Source organism: Chrysochloris asiatica, unplaced genomic scaffold, assembly GCF_000296735.1.
Source record: "Chrysochloris asiatica unplaced genomic scaffold, ChrAsi1.0 scaffold00005, whole genome shotgun sequence".
Taxonomy (NCBI): domain Eukaryota; kingdom Metazoa; phylum Chordata; class Mammalia; order Afrosoricida; family Chrysochloridae; genus Chrysochloris; species Chrysochloris asiatica.
The window spans coordinates 2,187,029-2,204,049 of record NW_006408523.1 but is presented as its reverse complement, the minus strand read 5'-3'; the positions used below and the strand labels follow the sequence as shown (position 1 = coordinate 2,204,049).

General features: G+C 45.8%; 2 protein-coding genes across 2 annotated transcripts in view; one reads left to right on the top strand and one right to left on the bottom strand.

The window, feature by feature from the left end:
- Nucleotides 1-7,146: 7,146 nt before the first annotated feature.
- Nucleotides 7,147-16,170, top strand: MTIF3 (mitochondrial translational initiation factor 3). The gene is made up of 3 exons (XM_006832040.1): nucleotides 7,147-7,558; nucleotides 14,516-14,673; nucleotides 15,952-16,170. Exons 1-3 carry the CDS (start codon nucleotides 7,147-7,149, stop codon nucleotides 16,168-16,170), a joined length of 789 nt encoding a protein of 262 aa, XP_006832103.1.
- Nucleotides 16,171-16,214: 44 nt separating this feature from the next.
- Nucleotides 16,215-17,021, bottom strand: part of GTF3A (general transcription factor IIIA) — a 172,454-nt gene continuing 171,647 nt past the window's right edge. The window contains exons 10-11 of the mRNA XM_006832039.1: nucleotides 16,623-16,682; nucleotides 16,215-16,406 (exon numbers count right to left, since the gene is read on the bottom strand). Coding sequence (XP_006832102.1) covers nucleotides 16,215-16,406; nucleotides 16,623-16,682 — 252 coding nt within the window. The remainder of the gene's footprint in view (nucleotides 16,407-16,622; nucleotides 16,683-17,021) is intronic.

The window sequence follows — 17,021 nt, the reverse complement described above, 5'->3', positions numbered from 1 at the left end:
AGGTGTCTCAGGAGAGAAACACGTGGGTGCAGATATCCAGAAAGGACGTGTTTGGGGTTACAAGGAACAGCAAGGCTGGTGAGGCTGGAAGAGAGTGAGCCGGAGAACCCGTGATCGAAGGTGTGGACGACAGGACAGTGATAGGAGCGATGTCATGTGGACTGTGCTCTCGCTCAGATGAGCGGTGCTGAGCAGAGAGGAACGTGACCTGACTTACCCCTGTGGGAACATTACTGGGAACCAAGGTTGGCCGCCGGGAGACCAGCGGCTGTTATTGTTATACCCAGGCGGGAGGTGAAGGCAGTTTAGGAGCACGGGGATAGCAGTGGAGGCGGTGAGACACGTTAGATCCTGGATAGATGAGGGGGCATCAGGAAATTATTAGGAAAATTCCATCTTTTCATTTCTTGTTTCCATTAGCATTGTGAAGCCCTGTGGTAGTTTGGAGGTGGGACAGTAGGATTTGCTGTGGGGAAAAGAGTGCTGGAGGAACAGGTTTGTAGTAAAGATGGAGAATTACCTGTTGGACTTGTTGACCTTAGGGTGGTGGTTAGCTATCGGGGTTGGCTAAGCAGTTAACTTTACACATTTGGAATTCAGGAGGCAGATAGAAATTTAGGTGTTACCAAGCTAAGTCAGCAGGGGTTACCAAGCTAAGTCAGCAGGGAACTGACTTTCTAATGAATTTTCCATGCTGTTTCCCTAGAACCATGACAGTAGATTAAGCATTGGGTTACTAACGGAAAGGTTGGGTGGTTCAAACCCACCAGCTGCTCCACGAGAGAAAGATGAGGCCATCTGGCTCCATAAAGACCTAGTCTCAGGAACCCAAGGAACAGCTCTTCCCTGTTCCATAGAGGTTCTGTGAGTCGGAGTGGAATCACTGGCAGTGGGTTTTGGTGTTGGATTTCCCCTGTCGCTCAGATGTGAGGAGTTGAGAGGTGGTGAAAGTATACGGATCCAGGGGCTGTAGATGCCAGTGGGGTCAAAGATAGGGACCAAAGGGAACAAACAGAAATAATCAGAGGCGTGGGTGGGAGATAGGAATGTCTAAAGCTGACATCCATAGGTCCCTAGGTGACCTGTGATACATAGATGATGTGTATGTGTGTGTGATATGTGATGATACAAACAACATGATGCTTGCTGAAAGCAAAGAGGACTTGAAAATACTTACTGATGAAGATGAAAGACCATAGTCTTCCTTATGGGTTGTATCTCAATGTAAAAGAAAAAAAAAAATCCTCACCATATGCATGGAGCAACATCCATATACATGGAGGAAAGATTGAAGTTGTCAAAGACTTCATTTTGCTCAGATCAACTATCAGCACTCAAGGAAGCAGCAGTCAAGAAATCAAACAATGTATTGCATGGGGCAAATCTGTGACACAAGACCTCTGTAAAGTATTGAAGAGCAAAGATGTCAGCTTGAGGACTAAGGTGCACCTGACCCAAGCCATGGTGTTTTCAATAATCTCATATGCTTGCGAAAGCTGGACAGTGAGTAAGGAAGACTGTAGGAGAATTGATGCCTTTGAGTTATGGTGTTGGAGGAGAATATTGAAAGTACCATGGACCGCCAAAGAACAAACTGATTTGTCTTGGAAGAAGTACAGGTAGAGTGCTCCTTGGAAGACAGGATGGTAAGACTTCACTTTTTGTACTATGAACATATTATTAGGAGGGGCTTGTCCCTGCAGAAGGACATCATATATGGTAAAGTGGAGGGTTGGGGAAAAGGAGGAAGACCTCCAGCGAGATGGATTGGCACAGTGGCAGCAGCATTGGGGTCAGGCGTAACAATGATTGTGAGGCTGGTGCAGGCTTGGGCAGTGTTTTGTTCTGTTGTGCATAGGGTCGCTATCACTAGGTACTGACTTGATGGTACCTACCAGTAACAACTAGTCTAAACCACCATTCATCTGTTAGTCTGTCAGTACTGTGGTGGCTTCCTTGTTGCTCTGATTCTGGAAGCTTTACTACCAGTGTTTTAAAACCAGCAGGATCACCTTGGTGGACAGGTTTCAGACAGAATCCTGACCAAGGCAGACTAAGACGAAGGAGAGACGGACAACTTCTGATTATTTCGTCACTGAAGACCTTATGAATAGCAGTGGAACACTGCCAGCACCAGAATATTGAATATGAAACTTGATGAAGAACACCAGAATATTGTCAGATACAGTGCCAGAGATGAGCCCCTCAGGTTGGAAGGCACTCAAAATACCAATGGATAAGACGTGCCTCCTCAAAGTAGAATTTACTGTGATGCCACAAATGGAGTAAAGCTTTTGGGACCTTCATTTGCTGATAGGACACTACACAAAATGAGGAGAAACAGCTGTAAATATCCATAATGTATGAAGTCTGAATCTAGGAAAATTAGAAATTGTCCAAAAATTAGGTAATTCATGAACATCAGTGTCCTAGGCATTGGTGGTGGTGGTGTGCTGTGGAGTAGGTTCCGACTCATAGCAACCCTATACAGGGTTTCTGAAGCTATAAATCTTTACAGAGCAGAAAGCCTCATCTTTCTCCCACGGAACGGCTGGTAGTATTGAACTGCTGACCTGGAGGTTAGCAGCCCAAAATGGACTAGCCTGGCCATTTTGAATCGACAATCAAGTGGTTTTACTACACTGGGACTGACAATTTGAAGAGGACTGGTGGCACATTCATCAAAAATAACAAGATCTATCTTGAAGTACAGCGCTGTCTGTGATAGGATAATATCCATACACACACTTACAAGGAAACCCAGTTAATACCACTGTTACTCAAATTTAAACACCAACCACTAAAACCAGTGAGGATGAAATTGAAGAATTCTACCAACTTCTTCATTCTGAAATTGATCAAACATACCATCAAGATGCATTGATAATTACTGGTGATTGGAATGCAAAGGTTGGAAACAAAGAGGATTGATCAATAGATGGAAAATATAGCCTTGGTGATGGAAGCATTGCTGGAGACCACATGATAGAATTTTGCAAGACCAGTGACTTCTTCATTTTTTTAGTAACATAAAAGTACATAAAGTAACATAAAAGTACATAAAGTAACATAAAAGACAACTATCCACCTGGACCTCAGAAGGTGGAATACACAGAAGTTGAATTGACTTCATCTGTGGAAAGAGACGGTGGAAAACCTCCATATCATCAGCCAAAACAAGACTGGGGCAGACTGGAACAGACCATTAATTGCTCATATGCAGGTTCAGACTAAAGCTGAAGAAAATGAAAACAAGTCCATGAGAACCAAAATATGACCTTGCACATTTGTTGTTGTCAAGTGCTGTTGAGTTGTTTCCAACCCATAGTGACCCTGTATAGGGTTTCCAAGGAGTGACTGGTGAGCTTGAACTGCGGACCTTGAGGTTCAAACTGTCTGCAGTCCAGTGCCACGCCAGGACTCCGACCTTTAACATATCCCACCTGAATTTAGAAAACACGTGAAGACAGATTTGATGAATTAAACACTAACAATTGACGACCAGAAGAGTTGTGGGATGACATCAAGAACATCTTACGGGAAGAAAGCAAAAAAGTCAGTAAGAAGACACAAAAGAAGGAAAAGACTAAAATGGATGGCAGAAGAGACTCTGAAACTTGCCCTCAAACATAGAGATTCTAAAGCAATTGGAAGATGTTGTTGTTGTTGTCAGGTGCCATCGAGTCGGAACCGACTCATAGCGACTCCATGCACAGCAGAACGAAACAATGTTCGATCCTGGGCCAACCTCACTACCGCTGCCACCCCCGAGTCCATCAATGATGCCACCTGGCCGATCCATCTCGTTGGAGGTCTTCCTCTTTTTCTCTGACCCTCCACCTTACCCAGCATGACATCCTTCTCCAGCGACTGTTTCCTCCGGACTACATGTCCAAAGTAGGAGAGACGAAGCTTAGTCATCCTGGCCTCCAAGGAGCACTCTGGCTGCACTTCTTCCAAAACAGATCTATTGGTTCTTTTGGCAGTCCATGGCACCCTCAGTATTCTCCTCCAACACCACAACTCAAAGGCATCAATTCTTCTACGATCCTCTTTATTCACTGTCCAGCTTTCGCATCCAATTGGAAGATATGAGGCGGTAAAAGAGCTAAACAGAAAATATCAAAGTGCAGCTCGAGAAAACAAAGTCAAATACTATATAATGAGATGTGCAAAGACCTGGAGTTAGAACATCAAAGGAAGAACATACTCAGCATTTCTCACACTGAGGGAATTGAAGAAAAAATTCAGACTTCAACTGCAATATCGAAGGATTTTATGGGAAAAATATTCAATGATATAGAAAGCATCAAAAAAAGATGGAAGGAATACACAGAGTCACTGTACCAAAAAGAAACTCTCAATGATTAACCATTGAAGAGATAGCATATGATCAAGAGCCAGTGGTACTGAAGGAAGAAGTCCAGGGTGCATGAAGCCATTGGCAAAGAACAAGGCTCTGGGGATTGATGGAATACAAATGAAATCTTTCAACAAACTGATGCAGCACTGGATGCATTCATTCATCTAGGCCAAGAAATTAGGGAGACAGCTACTTGACCAACTGACTGGAAGAGGTCCATATTTGTGCCCATTCCAAAGAAAGGTGACCCAATGGAATGTAGACATCATCTAACAATAGCAATAATGTCACATGCAAGTAAAATTTTGCTAAAGATAATTCAAAAATGGTTACACCAGTACACTAATAGGGAACTGCCAGAGGGATATCGTTGCTGACATTGATGGATATTAGCTGAAAGCAGAGAATACCAGAAAGATGTTTACCTGTGCTTTATTGACTACACAAAGATTTTGGATTGTGTGGATCATCACAAGCTATCGACAGCATTACAGAGAATGAGTATTATGGAACACTGAATTGTGCTTATGAGAAACCTGTACATAGACCAAGAGGCAGCTGTTCGACTAGAACAAGGGACACTGAGTGGTTTACAATCAGGGGAGGTGTGCACCTGGATCATATGCTTTCATCATACTTAATCTGTATGCTGAGCAAATAATCAGAGAAACTGGGTTCTATAAAGACGAACATGGCACCAGAACTGGAGGAAGACAACCTGTGATATGTAGATGCTACAACCTTGGTTGCTAAAAGTGAAGAGAACTTAAAACATTTACTGAAGAAGATTAAAAACCACAGCCTTTGGTATAGGTTTCACTTCAGTATAAAGAAAACAGAAATTCCTAACACTGGACCAAATAAATAACATCACGATAAATGAAGAAATGTTGAAGTTGTCAAAGACTTCATTTTGCTCAGATCAACCATCACTACTTATGGAAGCAGCAGTCAGGAAATCAAAACGACATATTGCATTAGGCAGATTTGCACAAGACTCTTTAAATTTAGTGTTGAAGAACAAAGATGTCAGTTTGAGGGCTAAGGTGGGCCTGCCTCAAGCCATGATATTTTCAGTAGACTCCTATGCATGCAGAAGTTGGACAATGATTAAAGAAGACTGTAGAAGAATTGTTGCACTTGAGTTATGGTGTTGGAGGAAAATATTGAAAGTACCACGGATTACCAAAGAAACAAACAAATCTATGTTGGAAAAGTACAGCCAGAATGCTCCCTTAGAAGCCAGAATGGCCAGACTTCATTTCTCATACTTCAAACATATTATCAAGAGGGACCAGTCCCTGGAAAACACCATCATGCTTAATAACAAGGCATCAGGAGGGTGTGCCTACCAGTAGGGGCTGGAGTAGGGGAAGCTCTTAAGAGGAAGGAGGTCAAGGAGCTTGGAGGACAGGTGACTCAGCGGGGACATGGAAGTTGCCATGAGTCTACATAGGGCAAACAGTTTGCCATAGGGTGCTAAGTGAAAGGCTGACAGTTGGAATTCACCTAGTGGCTCCACTGAAGAAAAGCCTAGCAAATTTTTTCCATAAAGTTTTTCACCAAGAATGCCCACTTCATGAGTTGGAGGTGACCTTAATAGCAGATGACGGCACTGGAGCCCCCAGAAGTTTTGATGGAAGCCACGGTGAGCCAGGTGTCCAGTTGCCCAGGGCACGGGGAGAGTGGAGCAGGAGTCTCTGGTGGAAGGCTCTGTTCCAGGATGTCCTTGCTGGTCCTTCTCCCTCCATGGCTGGACAGCCTCTCCCAGGCTGTGATGTAGGGATGGCCTCCCGAGCATCTACTGACACTACACATGCACCAGGCCATTTGCTCTTCTCTTTCAGCCCTGTGACCACACTGCTGGGTGAGGTGTTGGGATCCCCGAGGAAACGGGACTGGAGAGTTTGAGTGACTTATGAAAACCATGCTCTGGGCATTGTAGTCGTCATGGTTATGTGCAGTCCATAGAGCAGTTTACTCGGGATCTCCGACTCCGGGGTTTATACATTGAAGAGCCCAGGAGAGCAGGCACGCCATAGGACCTGCTGGTTTCGTCCGTTTTCCATCCTTGGCGGTGTGTACATTCACCACCTTCTTCCTCCTTGCTTTAGTGAAAAGTATTTGAGTTCTCTTTGTCTGACAGGTTTCTGTCTGGTACAGGCTCCTGCTTTTGTGGGTTTTATTGTACCACATCAACCAACAGACCCCACAAAAGTGTACTGCCATCGAGTTGAGTCCCAGTTATCATAACCATACAGGACAGAAAGGAACTGTTCATCAGGTTTCCAAGACTGTAAGCTTTAAAGAAACAGACAGCTTCATCTTTCTTCCACACAAGAGGGGCTGCTGGGTTCGAACTGCCGACCTTGCAGTTAGCAGTCCGATGCCTAACCCACAGTTCTCCCGGGGCTCCTTTCTTGCACTAAAGTAATAAGTCAGAGCCTTAGGCACATAGGCCATCTTACCTACGAATTCCACGGAAAGACACACTCGTCCGTGACTCCTGCAGGAACTGCCGGTGGTCTCATGACAGTGAGTGGGGAAGAAAATCTGGGAAGTCAGCAGCACTGTCTAGATCTGCTCGGTTGCCTGAAGGACTGCTTGTCTTGGGGACAGTCCCACCATGGCTTAGTCCAGCCAGGGCAAGGTGCACATTTCCCCCTCATGACCTGGGAGTCCAGGGACCAACATTCCTGAGCATTCACAGGTGACAGTTCGGGGCCCACACGGGCAAGGTGGCAGATTGAATCCCAGTGGGCTTTTCTCCCTATTTTCCTAGAATGGCCACTCAGTTTCTGAAGAGGTTGACACTACACACCATGAAGGCAGATAATAACTGTATGCTAAAGATGGCCCCATCCCTGAGGGTGCCCTTCCTGGTCCACGCACCAGCGTTCTGTACGGATGAAGGTGCCCAGGGTGCGAGAAGGAAGGTGGCCAAGACAGACACAGCCTTGACTAACATAGGGAGGAAAATCAGCGAGCGCATTATCCATGTCATTGATGAGAAGGGTCAGGACTTGGGCACTATGCACCGAGCGGATGTAATTAAGCTCATGGACAGGCGAGAGCTGAGGCTGGTGAAACGCAACGCCAGTGTGGAACCTCCCCAGTACCAGCTCATGACGGGACTCCAGATCCATGAGGAGCGGATGCGGCTCCGCGAGATGAACAAGGCCCAGCCAAAGACAGGTGAGTGCGGGGCCTGGGGAAGGGCCCCAGGGACATGGACACAGCCAAGGCCCGACCACCCTTTCCAGCGCTTTCTTGTTTTTTATTTCCTCCTCACTTCCATTCCTCTGTTTTCTTTGCTTTTCCTTAAGACCCCATATCCACTGTCTCTTCCTTTAAGTCTGTGTTAAATGAGGGAAACAAGGCAAATACAACCAAAATGCCATCCAGTAGTCTGCCCTCCAGGTTAGGGGTTGGGGACAAGCAGATGGCATCTTGCCCACTCCATGTCTGACTCTTCAGTGATGTACAGTTTAAGTAGTATTTGGTATGTGTGGAGCATCAAAGGTGTTCCGATCGTTTTCACCATATTACTTCCTGATAGAATTTACAACAGTTTCTGTAATACTGGTTGCCAGTGAACGGATTCCGACTCATCGCAGCCCTGTAGGGCAGCATAGAACTGCCTCATGGGGTTTCTAAGTCTGCCAGTTTTATAGACGCCGACTGCCTCACCTATCTCCCTCAGAGCAGGTGGTGGGTTCAAACCCCTTAGCTTGCATTTAGCAAGTGAGTGCTCAACTGCCTTGCCACCAAGGCTCTTTCATTCCTAGATTAGCTGGTCATCGCCGCCATGTGATGGTTTGTCACATGGATTTTTGTTTATCAGGTTCCATGGACATTAGGGTAGTTCCAGTTTTACTTTCTTTCGCATAATCCCAGAGTTGATTCTGACTAATAATGACTGTCTTGGTTCTCTAGTGCTGCTATGACAGACCACTCCTCGTCTGTCAGTCTGTCGTACTGTGGTGGCTTGTGTGTTGCTGTGATTCTAGAAACTGGAGCTCTAGTAGCGTAGCGGTTACGAATCAGGCTGCTAACCTCAAGGTCGGCAGTTCGAAACTACCAGCTGTTCCACGGGAGAAAGATGAGGCTTTCTGCTCCCGTAAAAATTTACGGGAAAACCTTGTACAGGGTCGCTATGAGTCGGAGCCGACTCTACGGTACTTAACAACAATAACAACATGCTAAATACATATATATACATATACTATACATGTACATATGAACCACCACTCATCTGTCAGCTTGTCTTACTGTGGTGGCTTGTGAGTTGCTGTGATTCTGGAAACTATGCCACGGGTATTTAAAATACCAGCAGGGTCACCCATGGTGGACAGGTTTCAGATGAGCTTCCAGACGAAGACAGACAAGGAAGAAGCAAAGACTACTTCTGAATATTTAGTCACTGAAACCTTATGAACAGCAGTGGGACACTGTCAGCACCAGAATGTTGAAGACTGAAACATGAGGAAGAGCACCAGAATAGTGTCAGCTATGGTGCCGGAAGATGAGCTGCTCAGGTTGGAAGGCATTCAAAATACAACTGGGGAAGAGTTGCCTCCTCAAAGTAGAGTTGACCCTGATGATGTGAATGGAATAAAGCCTTTGGGACCTTCACTTGCTGATGGGCACAACTCAAAATGAGGAGAAACAGCCATAAACACTCATTAATAATCAGAACATGGAATGTACGAAGTAGCAATCTAGGAAAAGTGGAAATTGTTAGGAATGCAATGGAACACATAAACATTGATATCCTAGGCATTAGTGAGCTGATAGGACTGATATTAGTCATTTTTAATCTGAGAACCACTTGGTTTACTGAGTCAGGAATGACACACTGAAGAGGAATGGCATTGCCTTCACTATCAAAAAGAATCTCTCATCTGTTTTGAAGAACAACACTGTCTGTGATAGGATAATATCCACACAGCTTTCATATGCATGTGAAAGTTGGACAGTGAATAAGGAAGACCGTAGAAGAATTGATGCTTTTGAGTTATGGTGTTGGAGGAGAATAGTGAAAGTGCCACGGGCTGCCAAAAGAACCAACAGATCTGTAATGGAAGAAGTGCAGCCAGAGTGCTCCTTAGAGGCCAGGATGGCCAAACTTTGCCTCTTATACTTTGGACATGTTGTTAGGAGGGACCAGTCGCTGGAGGAGGATATCCTGTTTGGTAAAGTGGAGGGTCAGAGAAAAAGAGAGAGACGCCAGCGAGATGATTGGCCAAGTGGCAGCATCAGTGGGCTCATGTGTGGCAACAATTGTGACGTTGGCCCAGGATGGGGCAGTGTTACCGTTCTCTTGTGCACAGGATCGCTATGAGTCAGTACCGAATCGATGGCACGTAACAACAACAACATAAGGAAGACCAGTTAATATCACTATTATTCAAATGTATGCATCAACAACTAAAGCCAGTGATAATGAAATTGAAGAATTCTACCCATTTTTTCAGTCTGAAATTGATCAGACGTACACTCAATATGTATTGATAATTACGATTGGAATGCAAAACTTGGAAACAGAGGAAGGATCTGTTGTTGGAAAATATGGCTTTGGTGATAGAAATTATGCTGGAGATCGCATAATAGAATTTTGCAAGACCAATGACTTCTTCATCGCAAATGCCTTTTTTTAAATAACATAAAATATGACTGTATACATGGACCTCACCAGATGGAATACAGAGAAATCAAATTGACTACATCTGTGGAAAAAAATAGTGGAAAAGCTCCATATCCTTAATCAAAAGAAGCCCAGGGGTGAACTGTGGAACAGACCATCAGTTGCTCATATGCAAGTTCAGGCTGAAGCAGAAGAAAATTAAAATAAGTCCACAAGAGCCAAATATAACTTTGAACAGGTCCTGCCTGAATTTAGAGATCATCTCAAGAACAGATTTGATGAATTAGACACTAATGACCAAAGACCAAAAGAGTTGTGCGATGACATCAAGAACATCATACAGGAAGAAAGCAAAAGGTCATTAAGAAGATAATACAGAAGGAAAGAGCAAAATCAATGCCCTCCAGTGTGCTGATGCTAAAGTAAAATGGAAGGAGGAAAAAAACTTGGATAGAAAATTTGAAAGGCCAGCTCAAGAAGATACAGTCAAATATTATAATGAAATGTATAGATTTGGAGTTATAAAACCAAAGGGGAAGAATGCTCAACATTTCTCAAGCTGAGGGAGTTAAAGAAAAAATTCATACCTTGACTTGCAATGTTACAGGATTCTATGGACAAAATGTTGATTGACGCAGTAAGCATCAAAAGACGGAAGGGATACACAAAGTCACTATACCAAAAAGAAATGGTCACTGTTCAACCATTTCAAGAACCTATGATCGTATGATCAAGAACCAGTGAAACTGAAGGAACAAGGTTCACTGAAGACATTAGCAAAGAACAAGGCCCTGGGAATTGATGGAATACACGTTGAAATCTTTCAACGAACTGATGGCAGCTCAGGAGGTACTCATGCATTTATGTCTAGAAGTTTGGGAGACAGCTACCTGGCCAACTAAATGGAAGAGATCCATATTTGTGGCCATTCCAAAGAGGGATGACATGATGGAATACGGAAATCGTTGGACATTATCATTAATATTGCATGCAAGTAAAATTATGCTAAAGAGAATTAAAAAATGGCTGCAACAGAAGTTCAAGCCAGATTCAGACAAGGGTGTTAACATCATATGGATCTTGGTTGAGAAGAGAGAATACCAGAAAGATGTTTACCTGTACTTTATTCACTACACAAAGGCTTTCAGTTGTGGGGATCATGACAAGCTGTGGACAACATTGCAGAGAATGAGTATTCTGAAACAATTGTGCTCATGAGGAACCTGTACATAGACTGGAAGACAGTGTTCAAACAGAACAAGGGAACACTGAATGATTTAAAACCAGGAAAGATTGTGTGCCAGGGTTGTATTCTTTCACCATATTTACTTAATCTGTATGCTGAGCAAATAATCTGAGATGCAAACATGAAGGAGAATGTGGCATCAGGATTGGAGGGAGACTCATTAACAACCTGCAATGTGCAGATGATACAACCTTGCTTGTGAAAGCTAAGAGAACTTAAAATATTTACTGATGAAGATCAAAGAGCACGGCCTTCAGTATGGATTGCATCTCAGTGTAAAGAAAACAAAAATCCTTTCCACTGGACCAATAAAGTACATCATAAATGCAGAAATATTGAAGTTGATGAAGACTTCATTTTGCTAGAATCATCCATCAACACTCATGGAAGCTGCAGTTAAGAAATCAGACGACATATTGAATTGGGCAAATCTGCTGCATGAGACCTCTTAAAAGTGTTCAAGAGCAAAACTGTCAGTTTGAGGACTAAGGGATACCTGAACCAAGCCATAGTATTTGCACTAATCTCATATGCATGTGAGGGTTAGCCAGTTAATAAACTATAGAAGAATCGATGCATTTGCATTAATGGTGTTGGAGGAGACTATTCAAAGTACTAAGGAGCACCAACAGAACAAACCAATCTGGGTTGGAAAAAGTACCGTCAGAATGTTCCTTAGAAGCCAGGATGATCAGACTTTGTCTCTCAGACTTTGAACAAATTATCAGGAGGGACCAGTCCCTGGAGAAGGACATCATGCTTGGTTAACTGGAGGGTCAGCAAATCCTCTCTCAAGGAGGTAGATTGGCACAGTGGCAGCAACAAGGGGCTCAAGTGTGGCAACAATTGTGAGGTTGGTGCAGGACTGGACAGTGTTGTGTTCTGTTATGCATACGGTGCCCATGAGTCGGTACCAACCTGACAGCACCCACCAACCACAGGAGCTACACGGCACAGGGACCCCAGGGCCTCTCCTCTGCTCACTTCTCTCTCCTTTCAATTTTGAAAGCCTAAAGATGTTGCAGGCCACTTTCCTGGGACACTCCCCACGTTGGACCAGGACTGTGATGCGTTTCTTCACTGGTTCATCCGTCAGATCACAGCATGGGGCCATCACTTAACTGCCACACTACATCATTATGTAACCACCAAGCCTGGGGAATCATGGCCCAGCCAAGTTGACACATATTTTGGGGGTACACTGTTCAATCTATGACAGTGACCTTTTGGACAGAGAACTGCCCATAGGATTTCCTAGACTGTCAATATTTTTTCTTTTTTAACTTTATTGTGAATTGGGTGAAAGCTGACAGAGCAAACCAGTTTCGCACTCAACAATCCGTACACATTTTGTTTCGTGTCATTGACTGCAGTCCCCCCAGTGTGACGTCCCCCCTCACACTTCCTCGCGTCTCCTCACCTTTCTGAACTCTGTCCTGGGGTCAGTGCTGCCTTTTATCTCAAACTGTAGGTAATTCTAAGGTGTGTGTACCTCCCTGCTGTCACTGTTCCCCTTAGAGGCCTGTTTGTTGTTTCGCTGAAGATTGAGCCCTGGGGGTGGGGATGAGTCCAGTTCCAGATCTGAAGGGTGACCAAGGGACTTAGTCTCAGGATTCCACTAGTCTCTGTCTGACCAATAAGCTTGATGTTTCAGAAGAATGTGAGTTTGGGTCCGTGTTTTCTCCCCTTCTATTAGGACCTAACTGTGATCCCTCCCTCTCAGAGCAGCTGGTAGTGACACCGGATGCCGGCTAGTTCGGGGCTCAGGGTGGTGGAGACCAGTTTCCATGTGTCTCTGATATTCAGCCCTCATCTTTCCTCCACGTGGGGAGAAGCTGATAGTTGCACCTCAGACTTTGAAGACTCCAGTCAGTGTTCCCCAGAGTAGGACGTAGAACATTGTCTTGGTGGACTCTGATATGCCGGGTGGCCTGGGTGTCCCCCAATTCTGGTCCCTCGAGGTGTCTGGTTGTGTCTGAGTTTTCATGACCCTGTCCCCTGTACGCTCTCCATGGGTAGACTTGCAGCGTAGGTAAATACACATGCAGACATTATCTTGTCAAGCCTTCATGGACACGTGGAGTGCCTGAGGGTGGGAACCAACCTTCTGTGTAACACTCCAGTGTTTAACCACGGCACTAGCAGGGCACTCGTTACTCATAGTGTATGTAATCTGATACAGAATTATCTACGTCTTTTTCATGAAAGCCTTTCCCACTTTTTAAATCACAGACACACTTTTTCATCAATTTATTGTAAATTGTACTTCTCACATTTGGTCCATCTGGAATGGCACTGTGGGATAAAGCCCTGGACCACAAGGTCGCTCTGGATCACAAGGTTGATGGTTCAGTCACCAACTACTCCTTGGAAACCCTATACAGGGCTGCTGTGAGTTGGAACTGACTCGATGGCATTTAACAACAAATCCATCCGTCTGCGAAGGTTTTTGTATGTGGAGAGAGCTAACATTTCTCCCACTATGTAAACGCTTCAGTTGTCCCGACACCTTTGAACACCCCTACAGGCTCCCCACAGACTGCAGAGTGGGGCTGCCCCGTGGAGGGCCCTTCGGTAGGTAGGCCATCAGAGAAGAGCTGGACCAGAATAGACCCAGATCCGAAAGAAAAGGACAACTCCTTGTATCACAAAGGTCAGCGTGTTCTTCTGGTGGTCGTTTATCAGATGATAATGAGAAAGGAAAGTAGTTCCCAGTTTTAAATCGTGTGGTTGTTATGTGCTGTGGAGTCGGTTCCAACTCATAGCGACCCTGTTCAGGGTTTCTGAGTCTGTAAATCTTTACGGGAGCAGAAAGCCTCATCTTTCTCCCGTGGAACAGCTGGTAGTTTCAAACTGCTGATTATGAGATTAGCAGCTCGATTGATAACCACTACGCTAAAAAGAAAACATTGGTCTGTTTCCTGCACTTTAAAGTGTTTGCTGGTCTGAACCCAAACATCAGATGAAAGGGCAGTCAGGCCCCTGTTACAGCCCACGTGTGTGTAGTAAGGTAGAGACTTAAGAGCCTTGGAACCCTATGGGTCGGGCGGCTTTGCTGTTTTATAGGGTTGCTTCGAGTTGGAATTGACTCTCAGCAACCCTAGATGCACAAAAGATACGTGCTTGGAAGGTTGGCGGTTCGAACCCAGCAGCCCCTCCAACTCTAGGGTCAGTCCAGGTTGGTTTTCCTGTGGTAAGGTTTAGGTTTCCCCCATGGATGGGTACATGGTCCTAGCTCCACGTCTCTCTTTCAAACCAGGGCCAACGCTGACAAAGGAGCTCACCTTTTCGTCGGGTATCGGCCAACACGATCTAGACACGAAGAGTAAGCAGATTCGGCAGTGGATTGAGAAGAAATACCAAGTTCAGGTGACCGTGAGGAAAGGCAGGAATGCAGCAGAGCCCGACGACAAAATGGTACGTGAAGTCAGGGGTCAGGGACTGCCTGCTGCTCGGCGTCTTTGTGACTTACAAATACAACTAGAGGAAAGCCGTGGAAAGTTCAGTCACCGACCCGGGCAGGGCAGCGCTAGTCCTCAGGGGTAATGTGCGTGCTCCTGTTTGTTTCTCAGAATCCAAGCATGCTGTAGATAATGCTACTTCTTTCCTAGCGCACGCCACGGAGCTACAAAAAGCTCCTGGAGAAATGGAATCCAAAGGGCGTGGAATTTTCCTCCCTTGTATGAGGGCAGGTCAGAAAGTATCACTACAGAATCATAGCAGCGTCGATGAAACACAAATATCAACATGGGAAGCCTCCTCCCTCGCGGTCTCCACATGTCCCGTCTCTAACCTCCTTCAGGACCACTGTAACACAGCTGTGCCGGATCCTCTAGGGCCACATACCATGCTCCTTTGAGATGGTCTCTGAGTTTGGGGAACAGAAGTCTGAAGGGGCAAGATCAGGGCTGTTGTTTGGATGGGGTAAGATTTCCTAACAAAATTTTTGTAGACCCTCAAAAATGACCTGGTGCATTGTCGTGATGTAAAAATCATTCCTCGGTGCGGCCTTCCTGGCCTTTTCCACACCAGTGCAGCTTTCTACTTTCTTAAAACATCTTCCTGGTAAGACCCCGTGATCGTGCCTTGTCCTTGGAGAAAATCTATCGAGTAACACTTTTTTGAGTTCCCAAAACAGTCACCATAACCTTGGGAGCAGACTTCTGTACCTTACATTGAACTGACCCTTAGAAGCCAGTTTTGATTGTGCCTGGTTTTGAAGGCCCCCTAAGGAGACCGAGACAAGTGTATCAGTGAGAGAAGTTGTTTGCAGCCATCCACTGATGGCAGAAACAGGTTAAAACAGGGTTTGTTTGAACTGCTTTACAAACTATAATGTATCTAACACAAGTCGGAAAACTAGACAGTTTATAGATGTCCACTGTCAAGTTTGTCTCCTTTGTACCCAGGCCTGTGAGAGGCCTCTGACATGTCTTATCAGTTTGGGGGTTAGGCACTGGGCTGCTAACTGCAAGGTTAGTGCTTCAAACCCACCAGCTGCTTTGTGGGAGCAAGGAGAGACTTCCTGCTCCAGTAAAGACGTACAGCCTTGGAAACCCCACACAAGGTCGCCGTGAGTCAGAACCACCTCCACAGCAGTGGGCTGGATGGTCTTAAGAGCAAGCATTCGAACGTTTTCCTGGAAGACTAAAAGACACTGACTCGGCTTCCCCTTTGGCCCTTTTCCTTTGTCAGGAGGTGATACTCCAGCGAATCCTCCAGACCCTGCCTGGGATAGCCACCTTCTCCTCCCAGCCCCAGGCCGTGAAGGGGGGCAGGGCTATGATGTGTGTGCTGCGTCCTCTGAGCCCCAAGGAGGAGCGTCAGAACCAGGAGCGCCAAGAGGCCCAGGCCAGGGTCCCCCTGACCACAGAACATGGGCAGGACACACAGCCAGATATTGAGCATCGGTGATTTTAATAAAGATCATGTGCTTCTGAGAAAACAAAACCCAACAACTAGGCCTGAGTGTACTGCTCTGACCTCTGTAGCGGTGAGCTGAGGGCCAGGATGGCCACTGTCGAGATCACGTCCCTCTCCATGGGGCTGAGCGCCTCCCCACCACCTGACTCAGGCAGGCCGGGCTCAGCTTTCTTTTTAGGAGGGATGTAGCCACTGAGACGAGAGGCCAAACTCCGTTTGCTGTGAACCTGTTGGGAAAGGAGCCAGTGGGCACTCAGGGTCAGGGCTCCCCAGACCCCCTTGCAGTTGTCCTTTCGGGGGCGGGGGCGCATCCTGTGTGAGAAAGTGAGGTCTGCATGGCTGACCTGTGTGCTCACTGGGAAGGATTCTGAACCGACTACTCTGCTGGGTGCACGCCACGCTTCACTGAAAGCCAGCAGCCTGCCTGGGCAGTTCCAACTTACTCTGAGCTTCATTTTCTTCCGGTCGGGATCATGGACCACCGCGTGCCGTCTGAGACTTTGCTAAATAGGGGGAGAGAGAGAGAAGCTACGTTTGGTGCCCAATCATCGGGAACTCCACGAGCTACTGAAGTGGGCAGTTTTCTGTGTGCCAAGTGTGTGGGGATTTCCCCTCAGCCCAACTCCTAGACTGAACCCCCACCCCCCCAGTCCCTAAAGACTCCCTTACACTGGGAATGGTTACACCCAGGGAAGGCTTCTAGTCTTTCATAAGTCATGGGGGATGGGGCCTCACTTCAACTAAACACCAATGGAAACCTGACCAAAAGCTCAGTGTCCTAGTAGACACTGGCCAACTTCCTTCCACCTCAGTCTGCACCCCCACATCACCACAAGACCACC